This window comes from Stenella coeruleoalba (assembly GCF_951394435.1).
Source record: "Stenella coeruleoalba genome assembly, chromosome: 12".
In the NCBI taxonomy this organism is placed as follows: Eukaryota; Metazoa; Chordata; class Mammalia; order Artiodactyla; family Delphinidae; genus Stenella; species Stenella coeruleoalba.
The window spans coordinates 60513176-60525179 of NC_137158.1; the positions used below are offsets into that span (position 1 = coordinate 60513176).

General features: G+C 41.6%; 1 protein-coding gene across 7 annotated transcripts in view; it reads right to left on the minus strand.

Annotated features, from left to right (window-relative positions):
- Positions 1 to 779: 779 nt before the first annotated feature.
- The window catches only part of SLC18B1 (solute carrier family 18 member B1), a 47719-nt gene continuing 36494 nt past the window's right edge, over positions 780 to 12004 (minus strand). For 6 of the 7 annotated variants that reach the window (XM_079939262.1, XM_079939259.1, XM_079939261.1 and 3 more), the window contains 7 exons: positions 9638 to 9739; positions 8235 to 8326; positions 5726 to 5821; positions 3960 to 4034; positions 3178 to 3271; positions 3029 to 3081; positions 780 to 2801 (listed from right to left, as the gene is read on the minus strand). In XM_079939262.1, coding sequence (XP_079795388.1) covers positions 2735 to 2801; positions 3029 to 3081; positions 3178 to 3271; positions 3960 to 4034; positions 5726 to 5821; positions 8235 to 8326; positions 9638 to 9739 — 579 coding nt within the window. In that variant the 3' untranslated portion in view covers positions 780 to 2734. Of the gene's footprint in view, positions 2802 to 3028; positions 3082 to 3177; positions 3272 to 3959; positions 4035 to 5725; positions 5822 to 8234; positions 8327 to 9637; positions 9740 to 12004 lie in introns of those variants that run through there. The other variant, XM_079939257.1, reaches the window with a different exon arrangement.

The window sequence follows — 12004 nt, forward strand, 5'->3', positions numbered from 1 at the left end:
AACGTGACCTTAACATAAAAGATACTTTTTAATTTATTATATTCTACATTCAGTCTCATTTTTTTAAAAGTGCTTTTAAATTGGGCACTTTGTTACATTTAGATGAATATAAATATATATAAATATAAACACATACACAGGTTTCCTTTGATAATTTTGACCTACCTTTTGGTTTCAAAAGGTTCAAAGTTCTGCTATTGTTTCTCATATTTTTAACTTTTTTTTGTCATTTATCTTAATACTTCAAAATCATAAAATGAGGAAGGGGCAAAGTTGTTTTTGTACAAAGCGGCTTTAAATACACTGGTATCTACAGTAGGTACTGACAGCGGCATGTTGGGAGGGGGAACAAAAAGTTCTCTAGCCAGTAAGCCTGGAATCTTTGCGTTGACCTTGAACTAGTCTCAACAGTCAACAGCGCTGGTAACGGTAATAGGCTGACAGCCCTGAGTGACGCCGGGACGCCGGGTGGGAACGGTGCGAGCTCGGGCGCCGCGGCCCGGCTTTGAGCTGCGGGATCCCTGCGGTGCTTTAATAGCGGCCCCACGTGGTACAAATGGGAACTACAGGCACTCGGCGGCATCCTCGGCCACTGGGCGGACGAGGGGCGGCCCCGCATTAGCCTGCATCCTGCGCCCAAGGAAGGAAAGCCCTGGAGAGGGGCCAGGACGATTTAACCCGGGAGATCGAGGCCTGGCCCTTTCCGCAGTGCACACGAGTGCAGGGGGCTGGGGTCACACTCGTCCTGGTGCCGCTCCGGTAAGCGGGTGACAGGCCACTTGTGCTTGGCAGGCAAGGGACCAGCCTCTGGAGTTCTCAGGGCGAAGGGACTTGCGGGGAGGAGGAGAGTGAAGAGTTCATGGGAACTGTGAATATTCAGTTTGGGGAATTAATGCCAAACAGTCTTCCGAAACAGTCCGTGGTCCAGTTGCTGTCCATCTTCTCCAACCTGGGTATTGTGATCCTTTAAATTTTATTTATTTTTTCCTTATGGTGGTGTGAAAGGGCATGGTTTAATGTGCCTCTTCCAGATCTGTTTCTCTCCCATTCTTCCCCATTTCACTAAGAGGCACCAGTTGACCACCCATGCCCTCAAGCCAAATCCTAGGAGTCTTCCTGAATTTCTCTCCCCTTCTCTGTCCATTATCAGCAAACCCTGTTGGTTCTACTTCCAAACACATCCTTTTCTCTACTTCAGCACCACCTTCCTGATCCAAACCATTAATGTCTCTCTCAAAGCTTCCAAAGATTTCCCTCCACCCCTGGTAATCCGCATCCCCACTCACTTTGGCCCTGCAAACACAATGACCTTCCTGAAATATGAATCAAATTCTAGAATCCTCCATTCAAAAGCCGGCTCCTCTCCCCCGCCCAAATTCCTCTGTTTACTAGACTCCAGCCATGTGGGCCACGGCCTTCTCTTTGACCATGTCAAGCCGTTTTGCACATGCTAGGGAGGGCTCTCCCCTCAGAATGGCTGCCTCATTCTCATCCTTCAGAGCTCAGTTCAAGGCCTTACCTAAATGAGGATCCTCACACCTAATCAGCTCCAGCCAATTACTCTTTCATATCACCAGGTTTTTGTTTTTCATCATAGCATCTCTGCAAGATAACTAGAGATTCTGGTATTTATTTCTTGCTTGTCCCTTCCACTGGAATATTAGTTCCATAAAGACTAGACTCTGTTTATCTTGATCACAACTAAATCTGTAAAATCAAGTGCAATGTCAATTCAGAGAAGGCATTCAATAAATATTTTTGAATTAATAAACAGATAAAAAACATTTCTTTTACTAAAAAGGGGTGGGTGGGTAAATGGGGCTACTACAGCATGAAAATGGACCAGGAGGTATGAGAGTTGCACAGCAGAGATTCACTCACTTCAAACGACAGCATGGATTTTACCTGAAGTCAGAGGAACCCCTTCCCTAACATAGAACAAGCATTCCTGGGGGCTCACTTGCTCTGGGAATGGGATACAACTATTGGGAGTACTTTTTTTTTTTTAAATGATAGAACTAAAACAGAGACATTAAGGGAAATGAATAATATTATACAAAGCATTATTTATAAATCCAGATCCTAATTCACAGCATGTTACAAAATTGGAAGTGTTACGTAATATTATTCTTGTATCTTTCACACAAACAATAGTTTTAGAAGAGCTGATGGCCAGGGTATGCAATAGAGTTTTTCCATGGTAGGCTGGAATTTTGCCTTTTGAACAAAAACAAAAAAATCTTAGGACACAGAGAAAGCAAATATTTTAAAAACTGATTTCACAGTAATTATGATGTATATTTTGAGTTATCTTTATATTATTTTTAAGCATATCAAATCAATTCATTTCTTTCCCTGTTAATAAAAAGGGTACAGTCACAGAATCAGTGCCCTCAGAATAAAAAGTAAACAGAGGAAACAGGACACCTAGAGTCAGTAACATCCTCAGGGCCAAATCTGGTCACTCAAAACCAAAAACTTTTGTTGATTTTCAACAACTCTTTGCATACTTAAGGTTTCAAATACGGCTGGTTCAGCAGGCCCGCTCTTCAGGACAACAGTATGTGCAGCCCAACACAGGATCATCCAAAACTATGTTAACAATTTCAGGATGCTGGTGTGGAGTCCATGGAGTTTTGTGTGTAAAAATTAGGAAAATCCTTCCAGCGATGAAGTTCAAGGCCAGGAGCATCCATCTCCCAGCCCCGTATCAGTAGGGATCCCTAAGGTAAGGCTACGTTTCATCAGGCAAGAGAGCAGTCCGTTCCTCCTCTGTGCCGAGGCTATTTTGAAGTTTAGATCTACGTTGAAGGAAAGAAGAGGCCAACCTCAATATTTCTCACCTTAAAAAAAAAACTCAGTACCTACATCTCTATCCAACTATTTCTGTAAATGTGTCTATCAAGTGATGAGGCTCAGAGTGCCCAGAAATCTCCAGAGTGGAAGAATGGATGTAAAATGGTGCCTTTTTTCCACTCCCACAAGCCAACTTTTAAAGGGAGGAAAAAAACTCAAGAATTGACCATACCTCCTTCTTCTCCTTGAATGCTCCAATAGATAAAACAAGCCCATCACTAGTCCCTTGAACACAATGAAAGGTACTGGTTAATGTCAATTATCCAAGTCACATTTCTCCATAAACATAAGGAAAATGAAAGTAAAAGACTAATTACTCACACTTGTCAGAGCCCAGAGACCCTGCAGAGCAGCTGCCCATTCAAAACCAATTTTCTCATACAGAAATCCTCCCAGCGTTGGTCCTACAAAAGCACTAACAATGAAAAGAAGAAAGAGGATTATAGTGCGAAAAAAAAGTTACTCCTTATAGGCTGCATGACTGCTTCAATTCATTATATTGAAACTATAAACACTAACGAAAAAAGCCAATTCCTGGACAGAGCATTAGGTGTAAGAAAATAATTCTACCTGATAGTGATGATGTTTAAAATTTTTAAACAATCCTAAAATTATAACTGCTTCTGAAAAGTTGGTGCCTTATATGAAAATTTTTAAAAGATGATATGCATTCAAAAGAACCTTTATATTATTCTCTCTACTCTTCTAGCTATTTGTATTTAAAACAACTCAGTACATACTTAGTGATGATAGCTACATGGCCAGCATACAGTTATCCCTCTGGTATAATAGAGAGTTAAAAATAAATACACAAATGAATGAATACATTTTCAAAACTGAGACAGGATCCTGTTAAAGGAACTTTAAAATATCACTTAAATAAGACAAAGTATATGAGACCATTTTGATTATGTATTAAAACTGCTGGTATAACCATTGATCTTGAAGTCAGACAGCTGGATAAGAACTGTAGCTCTGCCCTAAATGAATTACGTGCCTTCTGGCAACTCATCTGACCTCTCGGTGTCTCAATTTCTTCATCTGTAAAATGGGGATAGCATTTTCCAACTTGCAGGTGTGAATGAAATTCAATAGCTACTCACCCAACTGACCACAGTGCACCAAAGAGACCTGACACAAGTCCCAAGGTACTTAATCCTTCTTCAAATCCATTTTCACTGCAAAGAGAAACGAGTGTGTCTGTGGTTAAAAGGGAAACCTGAGTGAAACAAAAGAATAGTGTATGGTATAAAAATAAACCAGGGATAATCTGGATAAACCCAACAGCAAGAATACTCCATTTCTAAAATAAAAAGCTAATCTCACTTGAAGATATTACTCTAGTAATATTTCCTCCAGGGTTTTCTAAAAATACTTCTACTGCATATATAGGATACAATATTAAGAATCGTGACCCACTTGCATTAAATGTTTATTAAAGTATATAATTAACTAAGAAATTCTTCAAATGAGATGAACAGGTAGAGAGAACGATGGGCAACCTTTAGAAAATACAGAGGCAGCTCCGCATTGCTTTGAGGCTTGTTGAACTGACAACAGCAGAGCCATCAGGGTTCTCCCTGCTCAAGTTCACTTTGTGTGCTTCATCTTTATGCCTATTAAACAAAAGACTGATGGCCAAGTGACAAAGATACATTTGGCCTTCTTCCCCATTTCTGGCACACAGCTCCTAAAACCCGTGGAATTTCTTAAGTGATGAAAGCCATAAAAAAAAATGTCTTTTGTTATGTCAACGAGATGACTTTGGGACTAGCACCCACGTTGCCTGGAGAACCAACATATGATTAGAGGGCTGGAACTTCAAGGCCCACACATCCCTCCCCCATAAAGAGAGGGGGTGGGGGTTGAATCAACCGCCAATGGCCAATGATTTAATCAGCCATGCATATGTAGTGATGCTTCCATAAAACCCCAAAAGGACTGAGTTCAGAAAGCTTCCAGCTTGGGAAGCCAGAATGCTTCCATGTGCCATTGTGCTGGGCCCTAAACTCCACAAGGACAGAGGCTCTGCTGCTTGGGACCTTATCGCCCTGTATATCTTGTCATCTGGCTGCTGGTCTGTATCCTTTAATATCCTTTGCAGTAAGCCAGTAGCTAGTGAGTGAACTGGGTTCCTGAGATCTATGAGCTGCTCTAGCAAATGAAGAGAACCCACGGCGGGGGTCGTTGGAACCTCTGGTTTACAGCCAGTCGGTCAGAAACATAGGTAACAACCTGCATTTGAAACTGGCATCTGAAGCAGAGGCACTCTTGTGGGACTGAGCCCTTAACCTGTGGGATCTGGTGTTATCTCCCGGTAAATAGTGTCAGAATTAGTTGAATTGCAGGACACCCAGCTTGGTGGTGTGAGGGAGGAAAAACCCACACATTGGAATTGCTACTAGAATCCATTTACCTGGTCACTCTGTGCCCTTGTGTGGACCTCCTCTATGAGAGGGAAATGATGCTGAGGGCTTCCCACTGTGCTTTGCCTTTATTTTTTTAATTTATTGAAGTATAGTTGATTTACAATGCTGTGCTAATTTCTACTGTACGGCAAAGTGCTTCAGTTATACATATATGTGCTCTGGCTTTTCAGAAGTATACCTATACCGAGGTATAAACTAAGCCAAGCCTCTAGCCACAACCCATTTTACCTATCATTGTATTAACATTACTATATATTATCATTTATATTATTGTACTTTTGCTCATACTATTTATATCACAATATTGCATGACACGAAATCATGAAGATTTAGTATTGTAAAAAAATATCCAACATCCTACAACATTGAGAAAGTCAAGGAAGCTTGTGATGTTTATTGCCAATCACGATACAGTTCTTCAAGCCATGGAAGTAACTTACTGTGCACAGCTGAGAATCTCTGGAAAAGTTGAAATTAAACTCATTCCAGCAGAGATACCATTTATGACTAATATCAGCACCAACAACCAGAGCTGACTGCAAGAGAGTTTGGGAGAAAAATTAACATTTAAAGAGACAGCAAAGCTTCACACCAAGGAGGGCGGGCAGGATCTCAGACAAGTTCGCTTCACGGATGACATGACTAGTCTGGTCCTTACCCCCATCTGATCCCATTTTGTTCAGTGAAAGCACCTTTTAACTCCTTACGTTTTTGAGGGGGGCCAACGATCAATTTCTCCTGCTATCCCAATATCTTTGGTCACACATGTCACATGCCCAGAGTCGACCTGCTTTCTTATCACCAGGTAAAAGCCTTTCAAAGTTGGTTAAAATGTCAATGTTGCTCCTTCAAGCACTTGGCTTTGAAATTCCACTGACTGAAAAATGGCAGAGACGGAAAATGGTAAAGGAAGTGACAGGAACCTGCTACGTGTTCCATGTCGGGCCCTACGTCAGTTACTTCATATCCATTATTCTACTGAATGCTTGCAGCAACCCTGCCATGTAAGTCTGTTAAAAATGATTAAGGAAGACAATCTAGGTGATACAAACAAACTTTATTTAACACTTCATGAAGTGGATGGTCTCATTTTGGAGAACTGAAAAATGGGATAGAAGGCAGGAAGCTTTGACAGGATAAGGAAAAAAAAAACAAGGAAGAGGGGCTTCCCTGGCGGCGCAGTGGTTGAGAGTCCGCCTGCCGATGCAGGGGACACGGGTTCGTGCCCCAGTCTGGGAAGATCCCACATGCCGCGGAGTGGCTGGGCCCGTGAGCCATGGCCGCTGAGCCTGCGCGTCCGGAGCCTGTGCTCCGCAACGGGGAGAGTCCACAACAGTGAGAGGCCCGTGTACCACACACACACAAAAAAAAAAACAAGGAAGAGAAAAACAGGTAATATCTGATTGTCTGGGGCTACGCAGTCCATCTTGTTTGGGGTGAGCGGCCCACAGTTGGTGGCTTGGCGTTTGGGGGTGACTGGGTGACGGGATAGGCTGCTTTTCTGGTCAAGAGGAGCATTTACAGGGACATGAAAGTTTTCTAAGTTTTGGTTTGCTGACATGGCACCCTGGGCTGCAGTCACTCTGTCTTGAGCCTAGAAAATTATTTCAACAGTACTATTATTGGCTTTTTTGGTGGATAAGAAAACTGAGGCTCTTGGAAGTTAAATTATTTGCTCAAGTTCACATACCAAGGAAGGGGCAAAGCCCAAATACAAACCCAAATCTGAAAGACTCTGAAATCATTCCTTTATCCATATCATGTTTTGTCCCAGAGGTACCTAAAAAGCTCTAAGTAGCTCATTTTATTTTAGAAAATAAATGATAATAAACAAGCTTGAGCTTCCCTGGTGGCGCAGTGGTTGAGAATCTGCCTGCTAATGCAGGGGACACGGGTTCGAGCCCTGGTCTGGGAAGATCCCACATGCCGTGGAGCAGCTAGGCCCGTGTGCCACAACGACTGAGGCTGTGCGTCTGGAGCCTGTGCTCCGCAACAAGAGAGGCCATGATAGTGAGAGGCCCGCGCACTGCGATAAAGAGTGGCCCTCGCTTGCCACAACTAGAGGAAGCCCTCACACAGAAACGAAGACCCAACACAGCAAAAATAAATTAATTAATTAATAAACTCCTACCCCCAACATCTTCGTTAAAAAAAATAAAAAATAAACAAGCTTTATTAAGTAGCTACCATATGCTAAGGATGATACAGAAACAAAAATGATCTAGTTCCCTCCTCAAGGGGCAAGAAGGAATAGAAAAAACAAAAGTATATTCTAAGAACTATCAGCTAAAGGTAGATAACAAATGCTACTTTTAAAATAAAGTACAGGACTTCCCTGGTGGAGCAGTGGGTAAGAATCCGCCTGCCAATGCAGGGGACACGGATTCGAGCCCTGGTCCAGGAAGATCCCACATGACGTGGAGAAACTAAGCCCGTGCGCCACAACTACTGAGGCTGAGCTCTAGAGCCCACGAGCCACAACTACTGAGCCCGTGTGCCACAACTACTGAAGCCCGTGCGTCTAGAGCCTGTGCTCCGCAACAAGAGAAGCCACCGCAAGGAGAAGCCCACACACCACAACAGAGAGTAGCCCATGCTCGCCACAACTAGAGAAAGCCCGCGTGCAGCAACAAAGACCCAACGCAGCCAAAAATAAATAATAAATTTTAAAAAAATTAACTAAAATAAAGTACAAATGTGCAATTGAAATACAAAGGGAGAATAAGCATTTTTATCATTTGATTCAGATTTTATGCATTCCTGTTTGCCTAGATCACTGCTAGCATCCAGTAATACTGTCAGTAAAACAAACAATTCAATATAGTCCTAAATCTGGTAATTATTTAAATAAGATTCAAAGATACTAAGCATATCAGTGTTACACCAAAAATTTTTAAAATAATTCCTAATGTTATTTTGCCACAAATTCAAAAGAAGAAAAAAAATTACCTCTTAATGTGCAAGAATGGGGCAGGTCCTAAGAGCATGTAGCACCCTGCTGTGATTAAGTTTCCAAAAACGAGAAGCCATTTCCTTAGATGCTGATAAAGAAAGACCACAGAAACTCTTAGAGGTAAAGATCTTCCATAGTTCAGGAAAATAACGAAATCATTGAAGAACACAAGTCATGATATTAAAAAATCCAAATACATTGGAGAAAACAAAATTTTACATGTAAGAGAAAACAGGTAGATGGTAAACACAAAAGCAAGTGCAATATACCCCAAGACAGGGGTTGAGCAAAGGACAAGTATTCCTTGGAAAGGGATTGTATTGTAGATTTTGCACATGATAAACTGTTCCAAATATAACAATTTAAAAAGCAGTCACCACAAGGAATGACCAAGTAGATGCACTATCTAGAAAATTCACATTATTAAAAAGTTCCAAATAAAATGTTTCCTTATAAACTACTCAAACACAGGCTAACAGTTATAGAGGTACGGTATCTGTTCAGTTATATTAGGCTATGCCTTAACACTAAGTTACAAACACTGTTTAAGACGCTTGTTTTTTTCCACCTGGATTACCAAGTAACCTCCATGTGATAAGTCTTCATAAGTATATACCCACATCTAATTAAGAGGGGAAACACAAAAATAAGCACTAAAGTCATAGAAGCTTGAGACCTGGCTAACAGTACTAGCTCTGTATACTAGTCATCTGGACTGAATGGTTTAGACCTAGTTAAAGGAGACTAGAAAGGATTTTCTGTCAGGATGGCTATGGGATAACTGAGGCATATTTACACGACCAATCCTTTCACTCCCACAGAAAAACTGAATTCTATCCTCTCAACTTGGTCAAGTCCTAACTACTTTTGGGGCTCTGCCCTACTTATTAAGGTCAAACCACTTTTTTGCATCAAGGGAACTTTTTCCTTTAGAAAGTCTAATCCAAGAGTTTTTCAACAGTTCTAGCATAAGACTCGTCCTCTTTTCCCAGATTAAGCAATTAAAAAGTGAACCTGTTCAGGGTGATGGCAGGTTGGCACATACTGAGACCTCACACTGAAACCTCTCCATCAGCTTAAAAAATTGAATATATTAAAATTTAAATGTTCTCACTGCTCTCCACCCCCCCCAAAAAAGGTAACTGTGGTGATGGATATGTTAATTAACCAGGTGGAGGGAATCCTTTCTCAGGGTGTATGTATACCAAATCACCATGATGTATACTTTAAATATCTTACAATTTTATTTGTCAACTATACCTCAATAAAGATAAAATTTTTTAAAAACTGAATATTTTAATTCTAATCAGTGGACCTCTAGAGTTCAGGAAGTACAGTTGGACAACCACCAGTCTAGACATACAAAAGTAACTCTTAAATATCGCTAAAGCATACATACTGGCATTTTATCACTGAGTAGGCCCACCAGTGGTGAAGAAATGGCGTAGGATAGTGCCAAACCCAGGAATACCAGTCCCACATATCCAGCTGGTAAATTAAACTGTAAAAGAAATCCTGTGTTAAAGTTACATGGTTAAGTCATTTTTTCAATAAATATCTATCTTTTCCTTCTACCATTTCTTCAGCTCTTACTATCTGCCATGAGGCTACTACTAACAGTCAGCAACCTTCCTAATTTTTGTCTTACTCTTTTTTTTTTTGCGGTACGCGGGCCTCTCACTGCTGTGGCCTCTCCCGCTGCGGAGCACAGGCCCCGGACGCGCAGGCTCAGCGGCCATGGCTCACGGGCCCAGCCGCTCCGCGGCAAGTGGGATCCTCCTGGACCGGGGCATGAACCCGCGTCCCCTGCATCGGCAGGTGGACTCCCAACCACTGCGCCACCAGGGAAGCCCTGTCTTACTCTTATAAACGGATTACATTTTTTCTATAGGGGAAAAAACCTAACCACAGGTCAGAAGTCCTGGATGTTTTTGATTTGTAGCATTTGACATTAAATATAGTATAATTATCCTTCTATGAATCATAGCATTTTTACATGTCAATCAGTGCTTTGCAAACGTTAGTATGCACAAAAAATTACCTAGAGAACTTGTGGGTTTTTTAAAAAATAAATTTATTTATTTATTTTTGGCTGCATTGGGTCTTCGTTGCTGTGCCCGAGCTTTCTCTAGTTGCTGCGAGCGGGGGCTACTCTTCCTTGAGGTGCGTGGGCTTCTCATTGTGGTGGCTTCTCTTGTTGTGGATCACAGGCTCTAGGTGTGTGGGCTTCAGTAGTTGTGGCACACGGGCTCAGTAGTTGTGGCTCGTAGGCTCTAGAGCACAGGCTCAGTAGTTGTGGCGCACGGGCTTAGTTGCTCCGAGGCATGTGGGATCTTCCCGGACTAGGGCTCAAACCCGTGTCCCCTGCATTGGCAGGCAGATGCTTAACCACTGCACCACAAGAGAAGTCCGGAGAACTTGTTATAAGAGGTTCTTGGACGCCAGCCCTAGAATTTCTGATTCAAAAAGTCTGGGATGAGGCCTGCGGATGTGCATTTCTAACAAAAATCCCAGGTGATGCTCACTGCCCACAGACTGAAGTGCACTGGTGTAAAAAACACTGACAAGAATATCTATTCTATCCATCTCAAAGAGATATAAATTTCTAATTAAAGAATTAGATGGTACGACACATTTTAAAAAGCTTCTAAAGTAGTAAGCTACCTCATAACTCTGCTACTGTTACTGTTACCAACATGATATAAATGCCTTTCCTGGTTATCTGAGTTGTTCTCATTTTCCTTAATTTCCTTAACTAATCCTTAATTAAGCCCATGAGATCTATTTATACATCAGTATATGTTTGAATAATTTTAATGACATAACTCAAGCTAAAAATCAGCCCTTTAAAGACAGTAGCAAGATACAAAAGTCAGAAATGTCCTTTTCTGATTTTACAACGGGGGAGACAGGGTGGAACCCTCCTTCCCTAAAAGGCTGAGCGACTGGACAGCAAACAGCCAATACAAAAAACTGTTAAGAAGGCAGAAGAAGGGCAACAGGAACAAAAATGTGATAGAAAAACCAGAAAGTACATTTCTAAGGATTTTTTAATAAGTTAGACACGAGCAACTTGGGTTTATGAGAGATTGGTTACAAATTTTTTTTTCATTGTTTGGACACACTTCTTAAAAGAACAGAAAAATGACTTAAAGAAACACGTTGTTGGGCTTCCCTGGTTGTTCAGTGCCTGCCAGTGCAGGGGACACAGGTTCAAGCCTTGGTCCAGGAAGATCCCACATATTGCAGAGCAACTAAGCCTGTGTGCCACAACTACTGAGCCTGTGCTCTAGAGCCCACGAGCCACAACTACTGAGCCCATGTGCCACAATTACTGAAGCCCACACAGCTAGAGCCTGAGCTCCGCAACAAGAGAAGCCACCGCAATGAGAAGCCCGCGCACCGCAATGAAGAGTAGCCCCCGCTCTCTGCAACTAGAGAAAGCTGCGTGCAGCAATGAACCCAATGCAGCCAAAAATAAATAAAAAAATAAATTTATATTAAAAAAAAAAGAGACACGTTGTTGATAATGTGAATGGAATGTGTCACCATAAATACAAAGTATTTTTCTTATGCATTACCTCATAGATGCTTACTTCTTAAGTGTGATATTATATTATTTTCCAAAACTTGGGTCCGGCACTAAAATAACAGTCCCCAAGTTTACCTGTGAAATACCCAAAACTGTCTTTACTGACTTGAAGGGGTTGTGTTTCTGGTAACAGTGCTTTTTTCATTCTAGGGCCTCAAATAAAGTGAGTATGGA